The following is a 22920-nucleotide window of genomic DNA, read 5'->3' on the forward strand; positions in this document are numbered from 1 at the left end:
CCACCCGCGGGTGGGGGCGCCCGGGGCCGCGGCGGCAGAGACGGGAACGAGCCCTCGGGCACGGGGAGTTTATGCGGGATGGGGGCAGCGGGGGGGTGTCGGTCTCAGGAGGCCGGGCTGCCGGAGCGCTGCTGGGCGGCGCGGATCTCCCGCAGCAACGCGTCGTTCCTCAGGCCCAGCTGCAGGAAAGGAGAGAGCGGAGGGCGGGGGGGTCAGGCAAGTCCAAGGGCGCCCACACCCGCACCCCCCTCCCGGGGGCTCCCCAGGAAGCAAAGGGCCGTTCCCTCGTGGGAAGCCACGGGCAGGAGGTCGCCCAGGGCGGCTCCTCACACCCCGCCGCCTGGGCCACATCCTCACATTAAACGTGCAGGGGAAAAGGGAACCCCTGGACTGGCTGCCGTCCCGCGGCGCCAGTAGCCCATGGCCTGCCCTGCCCGCCCCCAGCCCCGGGTAGACCCAGACCTTGAGGGTGTACTTGTAGCACTGCTCAGCCTCCAGCTGCCGTCCTCCCTAGAGAAACCACACGAGAGCAGCTGGTGAGGAAATCATCTCGCAGGGAAATAACATATTGTAAGAAAGTTCAGCATGGAGTACGTGCGCCGGTGGAATAAGTGCATCAGGCGATGGCAGGCAGGGAGGAAGGGCACTGCTTTGGCCAGCCGAGCACAGTCCCCAAACTATTTTTACCACTTAGATTTAGAACACGTTCCTCAGGCTGATGAACAGATGCCAACAGACCCCCTGCTCTGTCCCGCTGGCGGGGGGAGCTGCCTGGGAACTCACTTGCAGGCAGATGAGGGCGAGATATCCCCACACTTCAGCGTTGGTGTTATTTAGGGCATTGGCTTCAGAGAGAGCATCCTCTGCTTCCACCATCTCTTCCAGCTTGAGAGAGAGAAGGAGAGGCGTGGACAAAAGGCAAACAGCAGGCAGAAAGGGCTTCAGAACCCAAAGGGCACCTGCTCTAACAGCCAAAAAAATATCAGTGCAATAAAAGCATCTGGCAGGGTTTCCTGATAGGGATGCAGGGAAAGGATTTAGGGCAGAGCCAACCAGTTCTCCTCCTGTCTGGAGCACAAGCCTCTTGCCGCTGACTCCTGGCCCCCATAGGAGCACATGCTGTATTTACAAATCAGTCCCCAGCTGTAAGGGAAGCAGCACAAACGCCTTCACCTCCACCTCTGGGAACCGAGGGGTCCAGCCCCACAGGGAAACACAGCTCTAGTCCTGGTCCCTAATCCCACTGCACAGTGGCTCTGGGGAGGCAGCGGTGCTCCCAGGCCACCACTCACCTCCCTGTCTCAATTCTGCAGCTTCCCAGGAGGTGACGTTTGGCCAAGGGAGAAACAGAAGTTCAAAGTCCTTCCCTGGGTGCAACCCTCAGCCAAACTCCCTTGGAGGCACCTCACAAGGTGCACCTCTGGGAGATACCACGCTGCTGGTGTCTGGGTGTCCTTGGCAGCCCTTCAGAGGCGCTGGATTCTTTTGGGCAGGGAAAGCACTGAGATTCCTCCCTGCTGATTTTCTGCTCAATTCCTTCGTGGTGACGTGCAGGTCATGTGCAGACAGGCACTCAGAGCAAAGCCCGGGCCCAGATTACGTGCTTGCCATGACATCCTGGGGAAGGAGGTGTTGGCAGGTCCTGGCATCAGGACGACTGGGGGAAGGAGTCCTGCTCCCAGAGCAGCTACCGAGGGTGCCTGTACTCTGACATCTCCCATACAAGCAGCCCAGGGTGCCCCGCTGGAACTGTGACAGCACAGGGCACACAATGGCCTTCAGGAGCATTGGTTTCGCAGGCAGCCAAGCTTTACTTTATCAAAGGGGATCATGCAAAAGCAAACCCTCCATCCCATGCCACAGAGCCTGTTAAAGCACAGATGACCTGAAGGTAATTGCACTTACCCTATAGCAGGCAATTCCCACCCCCAGCCAGGTGAGACAGGACGCAGAGTTCTTGCAGGCAAGCAGGTAGGTCTGCTTCGCCCGGCCGTACTGCCAGGAGAGAGACGATCATGTTTCTCTCTGCATCAAACGCATCGCTTTTCAGACAGCCCCCCTCCCCCCCTCCACAGGAATTTGCCAAACACCCCATCTCTGGTAGGGCTCAGACACCCCCGCCCCCACCATTGCTGTGGGGGCTGAGCGCCTGCCCGCTGCCCCTGACGCGGTGGCTCTGTGCTGGCAGGTACTAATACAGTAATGTAGAAGTCACCCTCATGGCTAGGATGGTGAGAAATGGGTCAGCTGGCTCCCGAAACATTGCAACCAGGACTTGGAGCTGGCAAAAAGGCAACAGGGCAGATCGATACTCCAAGGAGTTGAGCACTCCAGAAGGGTTTGCTGTGTTGTGAGATCCTGGCTATAGCTACAGAAAATGGTGTCTTGTACTTGGGGTCTGGAATCTCCTGCTATTTGTTTTGTGGCAAATACCTTTCCACCACTCCTGCTGGCTCCTCACCTCTTTCTCTTCCAGGTAGATGGAGCCCAGGCGCAGGTAGACGAAGTGCATATCTGCAGCATCCTCCAGAAAACTGATGGTTCGCTCATAGCACTCTTTTGCATCACCAAAGTCCCTCTTCAGGTAGCACAGGTGCCCTTTCTGAGCCCAGACATTTGGATTCTGTGCACACAAAACCAGGAGTGAGACATGGCTGGGAGACAGGAGTGAGAGAGACTTGGGAGAGAGACAGGGACCCTTGTCACAAGCAGAAAGGAAGAGCTGGCTGCTGCAGATTTTACGTACAGAATTAAAATCAAGTCAGCAGGCTGCTTGCATAACACCAGCAATGGAAGCCCCCTCCAGCCTTTCCCTGCACAGCACCCTGGCCTGTGCAAGGCTCCCCAGGTATGGTCATATGCCAACAGCATTTGAAGGTGTCAGCTTCCTTCTGCCTTCCATTCAACCTGACTCCCCAAAGCTGCCTTCCCTCTGCTGAATAGCATCCTTGTTTCTCATGAAACAGAGCCTGACTCACCAACAGAGGGAAAGAGGATCAGGATACACATGTTCAAAGGGAAAAGAAAGGCAGATGCTGCAGAGAGAGGAGTCCTCGCTCAGAAATACTGCCTGTCTGTGCCAGGAGAGGACAGAAGGCAATAGACGGGTTAATGAGGAGGGCTGTGCTGCAGCCACAGCCTGATGTGGTTCATCAGCTGTGATTGTCCTCCCCTGCAGCAACTGCTGCAGACTAGCATTAGAATTGCTCGAGTGGAAATGAAGCATGGGCTCTAGGTTCACAAGCAGCAACAACACAGGCAGGGTCTGGCGTGGTGTTTGGCCAGTGTCCTCCTTCGGGACACGGTGCTGCACCCTGGGAACACACACAGCATTACCATGCAGTCAATCCTAACAGCCTCGTGGAGACATTCTTCACATTTGGAGAGATCTTCTTTCAGCAAGGAAGTCTGGGCCAGCACCAGGTAGTATGCACAGGAGGGACCTCCCTGAAGGCTCAGCAGCTCGTGGGCAAGCGCCCTGTGAACAAACTGTGGAGGAACAGCACACCGTCATGGTTCGGAGAGCAGGCAAACCACAGGCACCCCCAAAGATGCAGCAGGAGCACTGACTCGCACCTATTTGTCTTCCATGGACAGAAAACAAACAAGAGATTCTTTTTTCCCCTCCTTTGAGTATTCACCTCCTTTACTTCTAGTTCTGTTTTGCTTTAAGCAACTCCTCCTGCCATGTAAAATTAAGGCAGTCAGAGTGATCTCACAGAGATGACTGTGTGGGACAAGGACATTCCACAGGTGGCACAAAAATTACTCTGACATACACGGGTGTCTGAAACAAGAAAGGAGTACTGGCGTCTTGGAAGCACCACAATAATGGATCTCATCTCCAAATGTACAGAGAACATCTGCACATGTCTGACTTGGCTGTCCCCTCCTTGGTAAGCAGTGCTGAGCTGAGGCGCCCCGAGAATGTCGCCTGCCTGAGGTGACTGTGTTCCCAACCAGAATTTCGGTCTGAATACGCTGCCTGGCCACAGTTTTGCATTTCTGGACAGTGGTGGTTTTGCTGCTTCTCGCACTTGGCATCTGCAGTAGCCACAGCTTGTTCTCCAAGCCCAAGAAGGGGGCTCACTGGAGCTTGGTGGAGCTTGCCACCAGCTCTTTGGTAATAACACAGGGAAGAAGACCAAACCTTCCTTCCCACTCCTCCATTCCACACTGAGCTGACCTGGATAGCATTGACTTTCATCAGGAATTCCACTGCCTTCATGAAGATTGTGCAGGGAGGTTGGCCGAGGGCTGAACCAGGGGACAGTGCTGCAAGAAAATGTGTCTCCATCAGTCCCAAAGTGGGCTTTTTATTTCTGAAGCAAGAGCAGGGACTGAGACCCTGGCAGGGACAGAGGAATCCCAGCAACACAGTGTAAAACCCAGGGGGTGGCAGGGGAGGCTGAAGCAGTGATTAACTCTGCATTTCTTCCTGAAGGGCTTAAATTTTGTAAGAGATGTGAAAAGAAACAATGCTCCTCACCCACTAATTTTCCAGTCCAAACTCAAAGGAAGAAAAGCTAGGAATTTATGACTGAAGCTTGTTGGAGTTAACTAGAATGAGGCCCCTTCCTCCCCAAACCAACCCAGTGGGGCCTCAGGCACCCAGCACTGCCATCCCTTTGCCAGCCACTGGAGGAGAGTGGAGCTGTAGAAGAGGCAGATCACACAACACACGACCAGAGGAGATCTGTAGGGACAGTTTAAGAGCTGGCATTTCAGGAGGGAGACATCTGAGCAGCCGATGAAGGCTGCTGGGTGCCGTGACATGCAGGAAGAGAGCTGCATTCACCTGCTGACTGTCCATCCTGAGATGTGCTGCTCTGAAAATCAGGATGAACCTGCTTTGCCTAGAGATTCCCCGGCTAGGGAGAGAGAACAAACCTTGACGTCTTGCCTTGGCATCAGGATGGCCACGGCTCAGTGCTCCCGAGTTACTCCCCTCCCCACTGATCGCACGAGGCCAATTCCCAGGATGGGGCTCTCCCTTACACGCCAGGCCCCATGCCCTAACCTTTTGGGGCTGCCTCTGGTGCAGTAGCCTCTTCCCCGGGTGCTACACAGGCCAGCTCCAGCACCTCTGGCAGTTTGTCAGCTGAGCTGCCGGGAACTCTCTCTGGAATGAAACCCCCAGCAACTATTAGATGCAAACAAAGAGTATGCCATAAACTGCCCAGTTTGAAGCATGATTCCACAGAAATGAGGAAGAGAAAATATAACAGATCTATCAGATTTTCAGAACTGGGAAGAAATTTCTTTGCAGGAGGCAATACCTAGGTCTGGGGTTTTGAGACCATGTGAAACTAGAAATGAGCATAAATGAGGCAATATCCATTCCCTCATAACCAGAAGGGCCAAAAAAAGGCCTGCCTGCCTGAGACATAAAGGTGGTGGTAACATTAAAAATAAAGCCAGCCAACATTTCCCACAGCCTGACCAAATATTTGAGATTCAGGACAGAAAGTTTTGGCTCAGGGTGTGGCTGGGCTCAGCAAGCCTCCAAAGGATCCCTGTTCAGTGTCACCACTGAGCAGCTGCTTTGCCATTTGAATTGGCGAGGCAGTGCTTTCCAAGCTGTGTTGGGAAGTCACAGCAACAGTTTTCATGAAAGCTAAACCTGGATGACCCTAATGTACGACTGTCACAGGGGCAGCTCTGCCCTCCCAAAGCTTCAAAAAGCACACTCGCTTCCTCCAGCCACCCTGGCCACTGCCCGTGACACATTGCTATATCAGTGACACTGGGCTAGGGCAGAAAAATAAATGCAAAGACTGGTCCCTCTGCTAGGCTGCGGGTAAGACAAGGTATTGGCCGTGCTGCTTTCAGAAAGCTTCATCATTTAAAGCAGCACACTTGCTGCTGCTGTCTCTTGCTGGTGAAGTTTGTGGTCAGTCTATTCTAGCTCACAGTCCACCTATTTGTCCTTTATCCTTTGTATTTCTCCTCTTAGAAATACTAAGAAATTTCTCCTCCTTTCCACTGCTCCCCATCTCCCACACTGCTCTGAGCGCCCTCCTTGCTGGTGCTAGGGCACCTCCTGGTTTTGCCTGGCGTTACCTGGCAAGGACTCTTCTGGCCCTGGGCTGGGAGACCTCACACACCCAGCAGAAATGTGCTTTTTCCCTCCTTCTCCTTCAGCAGCCTCAGGGATGCTCCTCTCCTTGGCGAGCTCTGCTCGCAGTAGCTTCTTGGCCTCACGGAAGGCCATTTCCGCCTGAATATTATTATTCTGCAGCTCATAAAACAAACCTATAGGATACAGAAAGAGCCACATAAGTAGGCACCTGACCATTAGCCAAATCCTCCCTTAGCCGTCAGATTAGAGCAGGGAGAGGAGGATCAGGGGTGGAAGTGATGCTTGGCTCTACAGGAACGCTTTGAGCATGCAGGCTGGCTTGCTTTTGTACCTGAAAGCGTCCAGGCTACAATGTTGGATGGCTCCAAGCAGCAGGCATCCTCAAAGAAAATCTCTGCCTCTTCATAGTGCTGCAGCGTGACAGCCACAATCCCACAGAGCAGCAAGCTGGGGACCGGGCTAGATAGGTTAACCTTGCAGGACACCCCCCACCCTCCCTCCCACCCACCCACCGGGAGCACACAGCACCTCTGGATGTGATGGGGGTCCAGAGAAAGAGCCTGCTGGAAGCACTCCTGGGCTTTGGTTGTTTCCTCAAGCAGGAGGCAGAACGCCCCATAGTCCAGCCAGTACTGAATGTTGTGCTGGTCCTGAGCTACCCTCTAGACAAAAGAGAACATTGCTGGAGTGAGGAGTGCTAGAATCATGCTCAGCACACACAATGGACTGGGGAGACAACTCTGGAATGACCATGGCTTTCCTCTGGCCACCCAGCCCAGTTTAGCAACAATCAAGCCCTTGACTATCACACACTAGGATTTCCCTGTGCTGGGCTTCCTCTAAGCCTCCTTCACATAACACACGTCCTCCAGCTTCAGCAGACCTCCTCTAGCCTGTTAGAGGGCCCAGGGTCCCCAGTGCTGACCCAGCAAGCCTTTTGGACCAGCTTGTCCCATTTCCCCTGGGCTCAAGGCTGAAGTCCTCAGTGAACTGGCCAGGCTCTGTCTCACATCCTCCAGAGAGCAGCATCTCCCTAGAAAATCCCTCAAACCATTCAACCTGAGTATCCCGGTCATGTTCACTTCCTTCCGCCCTACACAGCAGTCAGGGATGGCTGAGCTGTCACCAACAGGGGCCCCACACCACCGTGCTGGCGTGCTGGCTGCCAGCCCAGACATACAGGGGATGGGCAGGAAAGAGCAGGGGCTCCTTTACCTGCTGGTGGTAGAGAGATGCCAGCTTGTAGTCCTTGTTGACTTCAGCTTCGTGAGCAAAGAGCCAGAGCTGCTCCTCGGTCGTGCGGGACAGAGGAACAGGAGAAGCGGCTTCCTCAGACAGTAGCTGGTAGAGACCGAGACAGAGTGTTAGCCCTGGGGAGGGTAAGAACAGTTCATGTGACCCCAGAACAGCAGCAGTCCCCAGTCTGGCACTGGGGTACAGCCTGGTATGGCTGGGGGTGGGCGGGTTGGAAAGGCAAGCTGTCCCAGCTCCTGTGTGTGCTGGGACACATTCCTGTCATTCCCAGGTACCTCTGCCACACAACATCCATTATTTGCAGCTGTAGCAAGTAAAAGCATCCCCTAGATCAAGAACATGTCAAACTTCTGTGGTGACACTTACTGGTGACCCCAGCTGATGCAGGATGGCCCCCAGGTGAAAGGCAGATGACACCAAACCCAGACACCCTCACCAGGAGCCAGCTGAAGAAGCTTTTACTAGTGGCATCTTGCACACATCCCACTGTCAGGATTTCGCAGCAGTGGGATACAGATGCCCTGGACCCTGCCTCTGAGTGTGGCTTGGAGCTCACATGTGATAACTGCAGCAAATGAAAGCATGAGTCTGCTTCTATCTTGAAGACAAAAGTCCCCCGACGTCACTAGACAAAGTGTCTAGCCCTGAATCCACCGGGAAGTCTTGTCCCAAGTGACCCAGGTTTCTCCCTACCTGGTTCAGGGCAATGTGCATCTGGTCCATGAGGTACACATAGAGCTCACTGAGAAATGCCTGTAACTGCTCCTGGGACTCAAATGCCGTGGTCTTCAGGTATTTCTCCCTCACAATCTTCACAACAGCATACTGTGGAGACATGTGACTTGGACAAGGCAGGTCCCCCCTGCACCCCCCACCAGCTCTGTATTCCTACAAAGCCAGAACACACCAATTTTGCCCAATGCTCGAACTTAGTTCTGAGGAAGAAATCCAGCCCAGCACCGATAAAAGTGAAAAAAAAAATAAGCAGGGGTGAATTCCCTTCCCATCTCCCAGCTCCGTCCCCCCCTGACACACCAGTGCCCCTCTAGAAACATGTGGGAAGGTTTGTCCCCTCAGCACAGAGAGAGGGTCTCCAGGCAGAGTGTGGTTGAGGTCAACCAGCTGAGAGAGGGGAACCCCCTTTTTCTTCCAGGGTGGACTGTGAGTGTGCAAGAGCAGTCAGCTTTGCCTTCCTCAGGCTATGAGCATGGGGCAAATGGATGTAATCATTTGGAGTCTCCTCCCATTGACGAGGAATGGTTCTGCTGGTGTGTGACCAAAGCAGCTTGGTGCCTGCTCTGTTAGAGGAGAACCTGTCCCCCCCCATGCCACAGGTGGCAGAAAGGGATTCTGGAGCAACACATCACCCTAAGTTACCACCACAGAGCAGTAGTTCCTCACTGAGAAACTGCAAGGACAAAACAAGTAGGGAAGTGAAAAGCACATGTGGACTCTTTACCTTTAGCTGTTCTTTAAAAGCAAAATATTTCCCAGAGCTGTTGAGCTCAAAGTTGAGCTGACGCTTCTGTTCCTCCAGGGTTTGGTGGTCTATCACTCCCTGGTCAGGCAGCTGCTTCCCAAAGAGCTCATGGTATTCATTTAGGATGGCAACAGCAATGCTCGTGACACGGTTGTGATAATCTTCCACAGCCTAGGAAAGAAATAATCAAACTTCACATGTCACTTATGCCATCAACCTTGAAATGTATTTTATTTGTCAGAGCCCACGCCTCCCATAAACTCTGCCTGACTCAAGTCTCAATTAGTCTGTCACGCATCCTTTCCTGTCCATGCCCAAGGGCTGTGAAAATATCGACATGTAAATACAAAAGGGCTCCTTCATAATTAGATATTGCTTCTGCTGTATTTTTCAGTCAGAACCCAGTATTTCAGTCACAGTTGTCTCTTCTATAGCAGTATAATTGGCTGGAAGTAAAATATATCTCATTTGCTGGGAGCCTTTTAAACCCTTGGGCCAGCCCTCTTCAGAAGAGTCTGTAATCTTCATCATCTTGGTGGCAGAAGCTTCCATGCACTGCGATAATTAAAATGTATCACTGTGCACTCCAGACAGTCCGGCACAAACCAATTCTGCAGCAGCACTGGAGTCAGTTATTGAAGTGCTCCTTTTTCCCCCGCTGCTGCTTTGAATTTACCATCGGTCAGTGACCATCTGAGGACATTCTCCTTTTACGGCTGCTCTGTACCCACAGAAAAAGAGCCAGTGCTCTCAGACCATTTTCTGACGATGTCGCACACACAGAAGTCCTCAAAAATTCTGGATGACCCAAGTGCTGGTTCATGTTTGTCTGGGTCTAATGAAGCACATGGACTGCCCGGGGTAAACATAAGGTTCTGGCAGCATCTTTCCCCACCGTCCTGTTTCCTTCCAAACACCCCCACGCTGCTGCCTTCCCTGCCTTTGCTACATCTCTCCCCTTTGTATGGGCTGTGAACATGAGTGATGCAGCCCAGAAATGATTTCCCAGTGCATACTACTGCAAAGATAACACATCCAGAAGTTTTCTTTTCTGCATATTTCCTCTTCAAACCTCATCAACATGTTGCTGTGAGGCTGAGATTGAGAATGAAGATTCTCCTGTGTGAGAGGGATGAGGGCAGGATGAGGTGGCAGAGCAGTGGAAAGGCCACAGGCTCTTGCACGTACCTTTTTGGCTCCTGCAGTCCGGGGAGGCAGCGGAGCGCGAGGAGGAATCATCTGTTTGACCCTGTCAACGAGAGGACAGAAGAGATCAGCCACATACACTGCCAGTAACGTCAGCTCGTCCTGGGCACAGGCAGCCTGTAGTGTGAGGGCTCCATCCTGTCATCATATCCCTGAGACACCTTACAGGGACCCAGGGGGAAAACTGAAGTCTCAGACCAAGAATGAACTGTGAAGACCAGGCAGCTACATTCAGTGCTTGTAGCTTATCACAGTAGAGTTAACATTTGTTATTACTAGCAATCAAAACCACTCTCCTAGAGAAGCTGATCTTCTCTAACTCACAACCTCCTGAGTCTGCCAGAACAGCTGTAAGAAAGGTACCAACCTGATAAAAGCTCTGAAGAGTTTTATCACTGTAAACCCTCGGCCATCTGATCCATCGGTTCCCAACATCGCAGCGTGTGGCTGTGGCACCTCATCCCTTGGCCATGCAGTGACCCCTGGACACCATAGCAACCCTGTCTGTACCACTACTAGAGTTACAATGACCTTTCAATTATGGATCAAAAGCCCTTAGGATTACCATAATTTTTACTAAGATTTTATTAAAATCTGTGGTGTCAAACCAGCATACATTCATTGGGATTTTTATTAAGATTTCCTGCTTGCTCGCACCAAAACACCTTGGGTCCTTAGAACACAGTCCAGCTCACCAAGCAAAGGTGTTACATCCCTGTGATGGCTCCTACCCAATTAGCAAAGCAAATTGCTTATTCCCTGCCAAATATAAACCACTCTTACAACTGTTCTGCCAGCTTACGGAGCCCCTGACGAGCTGCCTTCTCCAGGTCCCAAGCCCTGCCCACTTCTCCCACACAAACCCCTCTTGCACTCTCTGCCGTGTGGTCTGGTACCATGGCTGTGTGGTGCCCTTGCTCTGCACAGACCCATCACTGCTCCTTGGGAAGCCACAAAGCCTGAACAAGTGGGTAGTGCAGCTCCCACACTCACAGTCCCACCCTCGCCCAGCCTCAGAACAGCACCTGACACCGACGTGTTACCTCCACCAGCAGTACACATGAAAAGCAAACTGCTTCATTTTCAGATGAGAAAAAGAAAACCAACAACAACCTGGGGAAAGTGTGTGAGCAAAGAGGGCCAGGCAGAGGCTGGCAGAGGATTTTGGATGGAGCCCAAGAAAGCAAGCTATGGTTTGCTACTATTTAAAAACCCTTCCAGAAAAAGATCCACTGTTGATCTTGCCTGCTAGGACACACGTGGCATCAGCTGGAGCCCCCCAAGACAAAGCCCTTCCCACAACTCGGGAGGGCTCATTTTTCAGACCTGACATCTGCAGCTGTGCAAGGCAGGTGAATGAGGAGGAGTTACTAGTGCAAGTTGCAGAAGAGTAGAAACAGTATAAAAAGGGCCAGGAGAAGGTCTGTTCTAAGGGTGGGGGGTCACCTTCCTCAATGTGTTCTTCCTAGAAGACAGCAGGCAGCACAGAAGGCAACACACATACTTTCCCTTCAAAGAATGGCTGCTGCTTATGTTTCTGTTTGAGAGGCATACCGCCTGTGCTTGTTATACTTTATTCATTTGCTGCATTTTCTCTTTTTTATTCAATGAATTATACATGCTAGGTCTTTCCTAGACTGTAACGCAGCAGGGCTACCACTGGACAGGAAGAAACTGCCTCAAATCAAACAGACAGTGGAAGACTCAAAGCAGCAGAAATGAGAGAGCAGCTCTACAGCAGAACAACATGAAAACTAATGTAACAGCTGAGGAATGGGTAGAAGATTGTGAGAAAACTTCTGAAAAGGAAAAAATGTCAGAACGCTATGGTGAGGTTACAGCAGCACTACCCAGGGCAGTCCACGCCGGTGGCCAGTCCCCATCAAGCAGCTTGCCAACATCACGTGCAGGAGGGGATTAACAGGAAACAAAGCCCAGTCGGGAGCGCAGACACTGTTGTGCTGCTTTGGTGTCTCTTTTTGAGAGGAATGGCAGGGAGATGCCAGCTCGGATGAATGCAAGTGTTTTCCCAACACACCAGATGCTACCTCTTAAGCAGCCTGGCCAAATCCTCCCCCTGATTCCAGGGGGCTCTGGCTCAGGCCCTCAGTTGGTCCTTACGGAGTGCTCCAAGGGGATGGCTCGCCATACAGCCCTGTTTCTATCCTGCAGAAACGAGCTGTCAGCCCCGAAGTTACAGCACGTCCTTACGCACCGTCTGGTGAGCTCCTCTCGTAATCGCTTCGGTACCAAGGCCTTGTCCAGCTTTATCTCCATCATCAGGAACGTTCCTGCTTCAGCGTATTGCTGTGAAGATAAACATTGCTCTCTCAATGTCATGCTGTCTAGAGCCATTACTGGCATGATGAAAGACTGAGAATATAGGTACAGATCTTCAGCAAATGCTATTCAAACTGTAGAGATACAGCTTGTTTTATAGCCTGCCCTCCGAATGATTTACAGCAGCAAAATTCAGCTCAAGAAACCAGTCAAGGAAAAAGGAGAAAGCCCAGATAATCAATCTGCTTGCAGAATGAATATGTATTCTAGATGTTTTAAGGAAGAATCCAAAGTATGAAGGAACCCTTTTAAATAAATGCCTGGTTATTTACAGAGACCTTCTAGCCCGATGCTAGACTGCCCTCCAGCTGGATGTCACTGGAAGAACTCCAGGACAGCACCTACATAAAACATTGCCCAACTCACTCTTGAAGAATTTAATTGCATGAAAGGTGTGAGACACTTGCGCAGTGATGGTCTAGCAGTCTTTCCTTCTCTTTGGAGATACATAACTACCTGTCCATCAAGGCTGAGATATGTGACATTTTCAGTTTCTACAGTGACATCTGACAACTGGGTTTTGGGCGCGTTGGACATCTGTTGAAGAAAAAGGAAAGAGGTCTCTTGTTTCAGATTCAATAAACCTCACACCTTCGCAAGTTCAGGGTGCGAGTTGTATATTTGTTCAGACAGCATGTACTAAAATTTCAAGATAATGAGTATCTCTCACTTGGCTGAGGCATCAGCCCCTGGTTTCTGCATGGCCCAGCTACCTCTGATGTGGAAATGGAGCAACCATGTTGCAATATGCCTCTCTAGACCTTACCCTTCTGTTGGAATCCTTATCTCTGGTGAGTTTCTCTTTGCCTTCCTTCTGAGTCTTGCTGGGAACAGCTCTGGATGGAGGAGTACTGATCCCTGAGGTCCACAGCTCTTCCTTAGTCAGACCGATCTGCGTCCTGAGATCCCAGAAAACACTGTGCTGACTTTTGGTCTGAAAAAAAAAGAGGCAACAGAGGGAATCAAGGGACAAATTAGGCTTCCCCACCCCTTTTCCTTAACCTCTCACTACAAAACACATTGTCAGGGTCCTAAATGCATTAACAAGCTATGCAGCCTCATCCTCCCCTCCTACCAGTGCTCAAGGCCAGCTCTGATGCCTCAGGTCAGACTATGAAAAGAGCTGCCCGAGAAAGCCTCACTAGGGTCTCTGCCTTCCCTTGAGAGCTGCATTTTCACCGAGGCACTGGCCCTTGATTCTTGCCTGAGCTATGTGGTAGATATGTTGGAACCCAGCCCCGTGCTGCCCTGACCCACTGGCCTGAATTCCCAGCTTGATCCTGGACCTGCCTCACAGCTATGGACTTGCCTGGTGATGTGGACTGTTAGATGAATCTGGCTACCCTCACCAGGTCTGCTCTGCGATTTTTTGCATGCCCCCACCTGCCCTGCAGTGATTCTCAGCTTCTGGCTCACCTTCTGGGATGGAGCAGCTTCCCTGACACACGTCAGTGAATTGCAAGGAACGGGTTTTCAGATTGTCTGTTTACACACTGCTTGACCACCTAGACAGGTGGTTCCCTCCCAGCCCTCACTGTTATCCGGGCTAACAAGAACTGACAAAAGGATGGAGCAGCTGTACTGAGATCATCTAAACCAAGGCCAAGGAGCAGCCAAAAGCATCCACAAAACCAGAGAATGAGAATGACAGGGAGAGCAAGAGTCACTTCACTTCCGACAGATATATGCTACAGGATAAGTAGTACCACACAGCAAGAGGCCATTAATTATGGCGATGAAGCAGAGAGCAGCAAACAGCTGTGTGCCTAGCCCTGCTTTCCAACTGCCAGCGGGAGCGTGGAGGCCTGGAGAAGGGCTGTAATTCACCCAGCTCCTGCAGCCTGGACAGCAGCACTACAGGGGCAGTGGGCAGAAAAACCACGCTGTGCATCTGCCCTCCTGAAACGAGCTCAGGTCTGTTCCAGGAGTACTGTGGGAACATGGAGATGTAACTGTCACTCTTAGTAACAGGAGGGGGAGAAACACAAATACAAATAAACCTCTGTAAGCTACGGCTGAAAGAGCTCCAGTGACAGCTTTTTTGGTTGTTGCCTGGGGTAACGCTATCCTTTTAGAGTCACTGTTTGCTCTTCCCAGCAACGCAGTTCATTTGCCCATGTTCCAGACTGGGGAGAGAGGAGCATTCTTACAGCTCTCCCTGCTCAGCTGTTGGCAGAGAAGGGAGTGGAGTGAGATTCAGAGCCTCTCTCAGCCCCCAAACCTGCTCCCGCATGCCCAGAAATCCCCTGCCTTTGAGAAGTCTGCACATAAAAGCTTGGCTTGTTATTTTTCTCCATCACCAGAAAGGCAGTGAAGTTTCAGAGCCAGTCTCTCAGTACCATGCTGCCCATGCTGCCCGTCCTCCCAACCCTGCTCTGCGCAAACAGCTGCAGAGTGGAGCTGAGCTGGCTGGCTGCTCTGCTCTCACCTTCTCAAACACCTCGCTGTCCTGGTAGGCAAAGACACGAAAAGCGCCCCGGATCTGCTTCACACCAGGGCACAGCAAAGGCACCATGTTGACATATGCCACGCCATGGAAGGAAATCTGCTTGTCCTCATCTCCCTGGAAACACAGAGCAAGGAACGGAGATACTGAACGGACTGTTACTGTCTTTAAGGAAACAAGGTCACCGATTCCATTAAGAAGAGGGCACACAGCAAACTGATGCACCTGATGAGCCAGTGGCTCTCTGTCACTGGCACGCAGCCGAGACAACCTGGATGAATACACTGGAGTCATTCAATATGTAGAATATCAATTTTATCCCACTCTGCAGATTTTCTCTCTAATACCCACACTGTTCCATTCCTCAGGATGATCTTTTCGAGATACAGCTGCAAAATTATCAACCGTGTGGTTAGAAATCCAAGAGACTCTAACAGAGCTGTGCATCTCAGGTTTGACAGAAATCAGGTAGCTAATGGAGGTCTGAGAGTCCAGGCTAGCAGCAGACTGGAGAGGGTAAGGAAAGAGGATCTCTGTCAGAGCCGCAAAATCCTGGCACCAGTGAGTGTTGAAAGGGATTTATACCAACTTGAATGACTTTGCCCTGGAACAGATTAGGAGCTTTCATGTGATCAGCGGCCAGGAACAGAACCACTAGCTAAGGGGCCGTTTCTTTGTTAAACCACCTCAGTTTATGTGCAAAAGCATATCTTATTTACACCCCATGAATGAAGGCATGAATTTTTTCAAGATGCTCCAAAAACCCATTGACTGAAGATAAGCTTGGTGAATTACCTTGATTCTCAAAAAGCACCCTCTCCCTGACCCCTTTCCACCAAGCTACCACAGACCATCAGCAAGAGCTCTGTATGCTAGAAGGAAAAAATATTATCCTTTGTCTATTTAACAGCTCTATAAGGCTGAGTAATCCCTTTACAAAGCCTCTAGCTCTCTGACTCGCTTTGGCTGGTTCAAGGCTGGTTTTGGTATTACAAAGGCATTGAAAGGAAAATGCTCGATAACGCAATGCTGCTCCACAAGCCAGAACAACGTATCCCTCCCCACTTTTACCTTGTCAGCTTTGCTGGTTTTCCCTTTGCTGGATGAGGCCACAGACATCCTGCAGACCTCCACGGGCCAGTACCGGCACTCCACGATGCGCTTCTGCAGGCTGAACACAAAGGAGGATGCTGAGAAGGTGCAGAAACCAAGCTGGAGAGCCACCCCACCCTTCTTTCTGCCCCAGCAGCTCCAAAACATCCCTCTCTGGGTTTGCTTCGACCCAGTTCCACACCAAGCACCCTCAGGCCACTGGAACATGTGTGCTTTGGGGCAGGCTTGGTACATTTTCTTCTCCATCCGCTGCTGTGTGCATTTACAGCATAACCAGCTGTAATACAGTTGTGAGAGCAACACACTAGGTCTTCTCTCTCCCCTGGTTACTTCAGGAATGAAACGATTAAGAAGGAACATGATTAACTTTGGTATAAATCCTGAACTGCACAGAGCAAGTGGACCCTGAGCTCCCATTCAATGTGCCTGGGTAACTTTGAAACCAGCAGGCAAGCTGATGGAAGTGTAGGGGGAAAAAAAGATTAAAAAATCTAACCAGATGATCGAAAGGAGTATTTCCACAGGAGGAGTAATTTGGCTGTGAAACTCATAGCCATGATGCAGCTGAGGCCAAGAACGTAGCAGGATTCAAAGAGAAATGGGATACTCATCCTGCTCGTGAGTGTATCTGGAGCCATTAAAGGTAATATTTATCCAGTAAAAAAGAAAATGAAGAGAGCCCACACGGAGTGAAAGGATTTTAATGTATTGGGAATTCAGCAAAACTTAATTAGCAGCTCAGAGGAGAGCTGTGTGGGCCACCTTATTCCATGTCTGTTCACCACAACTCTGCTGCCCCTTCCTTCAAACCATGGAGGGAAGAGTCACCAGCTCCAGTTGCTGGCAGCATGAGCGAGGGTTTACAGCCTGGAGACAGCAGCTACAGCCAATTCATCTTCTCCCACTGTAGCAGAAGTAAGCTGCTGCCAGCAATTAAAGGCAGTTAGCTGCTCCCTTGCTCATGCGAACACCTTTGGCCAACAGGCAGCCCCAGGAGCCACGGGAGGTGAGGCAGAGCCACGGTTTGATCACAGAAGAGGTCTGAGAGCACCTGCATGTTGCTGCTCCCTGCCTTAGGTCACTCAGCTGAGTGTGTTCTGGGGTGGTTTCTCCCCACCGCTCCATGCTGGAGGGAGGTTTGCAGGTCCCTTACATGGCTACTGTAGCAGGATCCAGGTAACAACGCCTTTCCGTGTCCCATATGATTCTCTTCATGTTTTCTGCTTGGATCCTAAATTCCCTGTCCTGTGAGAAACAGCAAGTGATCAGAGCCAGGACAGCAACCTCCACAGCCTGCATTATCCCCAGGTCATCCCCAAAAACGTTCCCTGGGGGAGAACGTGAGTCAGACAGAGGTGTCTAACTCACCACACACAGGCCATCCATCCTAGCAGAGTAAGTTAGCAGCCCTTCCTGCAGAGACCAGAGCACGTTAGTATTAAGAGCCTGGCTCACAAGGAGATAATACAACCCCCAGCCCAGTGGCTCAGGCGTGGGCAGCTTTCTGGGGAGCAGACCTACCCCATGCACCCTAGGGAACTCTCCTAAGGTGAGTTAGCACACCTGCTGTCCCAGAGGAACCACCTCCATGTCTGCACACTGCGCAGAGAACCGACCACCGCCTGCCTCCCGTAACAAGTCTCTGCAAGTCTTTCTCAGTCCCCTCAGTGAGACCTGGTGGTTCTCTTCCAGCCACGACACTGCCAGTCCTTCCTCACCTCTCTTTTGTTGAGCTCTCCATCCTCATCCTCATAGGGACCACCAACAATGAAGGAGTCGGGTATGCTCAGAGCGCCAGGGGCCATGATGTTAGCAAGGGGCCATTTTTTGGGCCGGGGTAATGGCTCTTTTTCACCATCAAGCTTCAGGATGCCATTCGTGAAGAGCAAGGGGAATTCCTTCTAGAGAGACATGAGAATGAAAGGACTTGCGTTTCCACCATGAGCAGGAGGAAGTGCCAGCTGCTCCGAGCTGGGTCTAACAAAGTAAAGCAGCAATGCAGGGGCCTGACTTCGAAAACACACTCTACCACATGCATACAAAGAACGGAGAAAAAATAAATAGACATGTGGAGAAAAACCTGCCAGTTTCAATACAAATCTTGCTGAAGAAACATGTCACCTCACAGAGACCCTGAGCACTCGCAACAAAGGCTACTGTTGCACAAGCTGTACACCCCACGGGCCTGGACACTTGTTCCACGGTGTGTACAGTGGGAGAACAACCCACTCCATAGCAGGCAAACCCCCTCTCACCGTGCCTGGACCAATCCTCACCTCCCCAGCTGCTGGTACGTGCAAGCAAGCCATGTAGTTTTGTAGGGGTCCAGTGGCAGCAAATGCTTCGGGGATGGAATAAGCTGCCTCCAGCGTGACACTCAGGAGGTTACCATTTGCAAACTGTGTTGCAGAAAGCAGGGGCTCTTTAGTGCACACTGTCACTTCAAGGCCACCCTGTGAGACAAGCATAAAGTAGAGCCAGTAGCTAGACAATTATAACTCTCCTGCTCTTGAGGGAGAAGCAAGCAGAAACCCAAGGCCAGAATGTATAATGTTATCTTATTCCTCACCTCAGATGTAAAAGAAAACAGCAGCACGGGAAAGGAATTTCATGATCAATTTGTCTGAATTGTGATATTTGTTTGTTTAAATTGGTGCCTTGGCATGGCATATGCCCCAAGGGTCTCATAAAACGAGCCAGGGAGAAAGAACATCAGGGATGGAAAATAATGATTTTCCCCTGGTGATTCAGAGCATGCCAAGCTAGAGCCACACTTTGACTCTGCCCTATCTCCACACGCTGTGTGCAGTCTTTAATTACCTGTCCCAGCCCTGGATGGATTCTGTGCAACGAAAACCCAGCTGGTCAGCATTTATTATCTCTCCTCCCTAATGAGTGCCCCCCTGCCTGGCTTACTATGTAACACCTCTCAAATACAGCAAAGTTAATGCAACATCCGCCCCTCCAATTCATTCGCAGTGCTAACTGCAGGCAGACTTAGGAGCAAAATTAAGACACATTTTCCCAGTCATACTTAACTCCCTGCTTTATTCACCGGGTACTTTTCAACCGGCTGAGTGAGTAAGGACCTTGCAGGAAAGGCAGTCAGAGTTTGTACAATAATGGACTCTGAGACATTTTGTCCACAGAAAGGAAGACTAATAATGTTGGGCAGGTAATCCTGCCTTTGTCTTTTTCTGTATTTTCAGCACGATGCTTTCCATCTTGAATATTTTTTCCAGAGCAATTTGGTAGCTGCACACATTAACATTTCCTAGCACGACCTCACCTATCATAGGCAACTAGGGACAGACGTCAATGGGAGTAGGAAAGGCCTCCAAGCTTGTAACATATAGGGCCATAACATATCCGTGATGAGCTCGGCGGCTGAGTCATGCTCGCTTTCCCATTAAAAAGCAGCAGAGAGCCGAATGAGCGAAGGAACAGTTCCAAATTCCACATACCTTGGCCTCCGGGTGAAGGCTCTCTAATGGAGAGGTAGGTACTGCATACAAAGGAGCTGAGACCTTAAATGAACACTGTCCTGGGAAGAAAAAGGAATGCAAACAGCATAAAGTAAGACCCTCTGTAGAGAAATCAACTCCTAACACTGAGCTACTGATGTCACCCCATCTTTCTCCAGACCCAGCTTTCTACAGATGCCCTGAAGTGCATTTTGTCAAAAGGAAGTAAGTTTTAGTCAGGGGTCCATAAGCAAAGATCAAAAAGTGCCAGGGAGTAAGAAGTAGTTATGGAGGCTGTGGAAGTCAATGTTGCACCTCGCAGCAGAGGTAGAAGGTCCACCACAGCTTGGCCAAGAGGTACGGTCTTCTCCTTCTGCTTCTTCTCCTTTTGCAACACTTCTACCACTGTCACTAGAGAGAAAAAAAGAGAGGAGCTGGTAGAGTTTCTCAGACAGCTTCGGGGGCTGCAAAGGGTCTGTGTCAGCTCTGGCACACACTCCTATTTCATGTCTCAAGGACAACAGCAAAGCCCAGGAGCACAGGCCAACATGAAAGGGGATTCTTCCAGCTGGCAGAGATGGGAACAGAAGTGCTGACCCCCCCACCGCTGCTGCTGAAGTGCTATTCTTGAACTAATGACTCCTGCAGCAGGCAGGCAGAGCACAGCAGCTGACAGCACCCACCTCCAAGGAGGGACATTGAGCATCAGATACTTACAGAGCACAGGTTTTTGTGCAATGTCATCCAAGGAGTTGGGCCCATTGGGGCTGCTCTCAAAGCTGGTCATGAAATCATAGTTTGCTGTCCCATTTGGCAAGACATCAGTCTTGGAGGATTCTCCCAAGATTGCTCCGTTGTATTCCACATGCACCAGAGTAACTGACACGTTGCTTTTGATAGTTTTCTGTCAAACAAACAGCACATTAAGCACTTGGCCCTGCAGCAACAGGCCCAGGGTCAAAGTTGCCTCAGGCAGGCAGCTCAGTTCAGTGCCCAGGACAGGGTTCACTGGTGGGGGTCTTTGGCTATTCCACTACAGGAATGGGGAAGAGGAGCAGAGTTTTGCCGTGCTGAGACCTCACCCTTCCCTGTCTCTAGGAAGCAAATTTCCTGCTCCACCATGCTGTGATGTCCCAAGAATTATCGACAGCTGTGGCAGGGGAGATGGAGAGGTCCAGGCTCTACCCCAGAAAAGGCAATGAACAACACATCTAAAGCAAATCCCAAAATACACCAGTGATATTTTTGTGCTTCCAGGATACTTGAGAATTTTGTCATCTCCTAAGAAAGTAGCTCCTGAGCTACATGGCTGAGCTCACAGGACACCTGTGTATATCACGTGGCTGCAGAATGCCCTGGAATCAAAGGGCTCCAGCAAGCTCTTTGACAAGCTCTGCAATTTGTTTTTCCACTTGCTTTAAGTAGAGATGAGGAGATTCGAATTTTAGAATGTCTCCACAGAGGGGTGGACAGGGGTGTGAGAACACAGCACATTGCAGCGGGGATCCATGTGCCCTCACAGCCATGCAAGTAGTGCTGAGACTGGCAGTTACCGAAGGGCCTCCCTGCAGGAGAAACGTGGTTCACTTCTCAGCCAGGGGAGAGTGGCCACCGCCCTGAACACAACTACCGCTGTACCCAAACCCAGCTTTTCTTTAGTCCTGAGCCATGGGGACACCTAACTTCCACAGGCCTCTCCCTCAGCTCCCTCTCTCCATGTCACTGGGGTAATTAGTTCCATATTGGCTCTTGCACAAAAAGAGTTCACTTGGTTTTAATTTTCAGTCCTTCTATCTCCTTGAGCAGGCATTCTATGACTGGCTAAACAGAAGAATCCAATTAACCTTTCTCTGTACCATTAATTACCCTAGACTCTTCTCTCATCCTTCTCTACATTACCTCTAATTAACCAGATTCCACACTTCTTATAGCTGGAATGTTTTTCATATTCTTGTTCTTATAATTGTACTTTTGTAACCCTCTCTCCTTTTGCCATAGCCGTTTCTCAAGATGGAGCAATCAGAACCAGAAAGCAACATTCCAGATGCAATCAGTCCACAGGTCTCTTCTTTCCAGCACTGTTTTTCCTCCTCTTACCTTCTACTTCTCGCCAAAGATGCTGTTTTCTGAATCTATCAGTGTGAGAGGTATTCAAATACTACAATGTAAAAACCTCAAAAAAACAGGCAGGTGCTTGTGGTTTGCTTTTTTTTTTTTTTTTTTATCTGCTTCTAAAGCAGAAGCAGGGATTTGCATTTTTCTGCTTGAGGCAGTAGCTGAGCTTCTCCTCCGCATTCCCTCCCAAATGCCTGTTCCTTTAGAAGACTTTAAGGACAGCTGGGTGTATCACGCAGCACATGGCAATCACAGTAGTCATGGTCTGATTGGAACCAGCTCATAGTCTTGCCCTGTAACTGCACTGGACCCCACTGTCTTTTTAAAACAAGAGCCATCCTATTGGTTTCAATATGATAGATCATATTAAAACCACTGTAGCTGGGATGAAAGTCCGACTTTATATCCAAGGTGAGATCTTTTTGGGGGTATTTGTCTCACTGATACACATTTTCACTTTGTTTTGCTTAAAAAGGTTGCCATTTACATACAGTTAGGCAGAGATACATTTCAACGCAGCATCTCTGGACTGCTGCTGAGGAGGTGCCTTCCCCAAACTACGTGCATCACAAGCCTTTACTCTGGACAAACAAGCCCTCAGTGCAGAGGAGGAAGCCACAGTGTGGCACCACTGAATCTCCGATATCCTCGCCACTCCTTCCTATAGTCTTACCACCTCATGCCTGGTTTCGAATAGAATCATAGGACACAGAATTGCTCTGGCCACGCTTATTAAATGATAAGAGACATTTTCAAAGGAACTTTACCAGGCCCTGTGCCTTCAGTACTGTGATCTGTACTGGTGTTGCTGGTTGTGACTCGCTCGGAAGAGCTGCAGCAGTGGGCAAGGCAGGGGACTCCTTTCTGGCAGACAGCCCCGCAGGGACCTCCATGGCTCTGCAGGAAAAAGAATGAGGAAAGAAACTTGAAACTGCCTTATTCCTCTCCTCTGTGGCTGCAGGCCACAGCAGCCATGGTTGCTAGCATTATTCAGGGCTTGACTGTCAAAACACCATTGAAAGCACAGAGCTTTGTCAGTGATGAATCTCTCATGAGGAGCAGGGGGAGGACAGGGAAGAAATGTAATACAAAAATTATCCAGCTTTGTAAATTTAACCCAGCTGCAGCTCTCGGTTCCTCCATGCACATTCAGTGTGACAGGCTGCTCCTGGCAAGGCTCTCCCCAGCACGGGGTATGGCTCTGGGCTCTCTTTTGCTTCTTTTTTAACTGAAACGGTAACCTGTGGGGCTGAAGGCCTATGGTTGCCAGTCCACCCTCACACGGCCAGGGGACCTGGCTCCATCCCGCACCGCAGGTTTGTCCGCGGGGCCTCTGGAAATCCCTCTGGAGACACGGCTGGGCCGAGCACACCCCTGTGACCCCGCCACACGCCGGTGCCTCACACGCCGGCGCCTCACG

The 22920-nt window shown here is 50.6% G+C and overlaps 1 protein-coding gene across 2 annotated transcripts; it reads right to left on the reverse strand.

Moving 5' to 3' along the window:
* Nucleotides 1-75: 75 nt before the first annotated feature.
* CFAP70 (cilia and flagella associated protein 70) lies at nucleotides 76-20277 on the reverse strand. 2 transcript variants are annotated; one of them, XM_074919621.1, is made up of 26 exons: nucleotides 20103-20277; nucleotides 19701-19796; nucleotides 19386-19465; nucleotides 18198-18374; nucleotides 17640-17822; nucleotides 17075-17166; nucleotides 15880-15979; nucleotides 14791-14925; nucleotides 13129-13296; nucleotides 12819-12899; nucleotides 12238-12329; nucleotides 10005-10065; nucleotides 8796-8987; nucleotides 8030-8161; nucleotides 7298-7423; nucleotides 6611-6744; nucleotides 6414-6529; nucleotides 6064-6255; nucleotides 5021-5122; nucleotides 4187-4275; nucleotides 3337-3489; nucleotides 2462-2623; nucleotides 1906-1995; nucleotides 784-885; nucleotides 463-510; nucleotides 76-179 (listed from the first exon to the last, which is right to left on the reverse strand). In XM_074919621.1, the coding sequence occupies exons 1-26, from the start codon at nucleotides 20170-20172 to the stop codon at nucleotides 105-107; spliced, it is 3048 nt and encodes a 1015-aa protein (XP_074775722.1). In that variant the 5' UTR covers nucleotides 20173-20277; the 3' UTR covers nucleotides 76-104. The 2 variants fall into 2 exon arrangements, with proteins under 2 accessions (XP_074775722.1, XP_074775723.1); XM_074919622.1 differs by lacking the exon at nucleotides 12819-12899.
* Between the last annotated feature and the right edge of the window lie 2643 nt (nucleotides 20278-22920).

This window comes from Athene noctua, chromosome 15, assembly GCF_965140245.1.
Source record: "Athene noctua chromosome 15, bAthNoc1.hap1.1, whole genome shotgun sequence".
Lineage (NCBI taxonomy): Eukaryota > Metazoa > Chordata > Aves > Strigiformes > Strigidae > Athene > Athene noctua.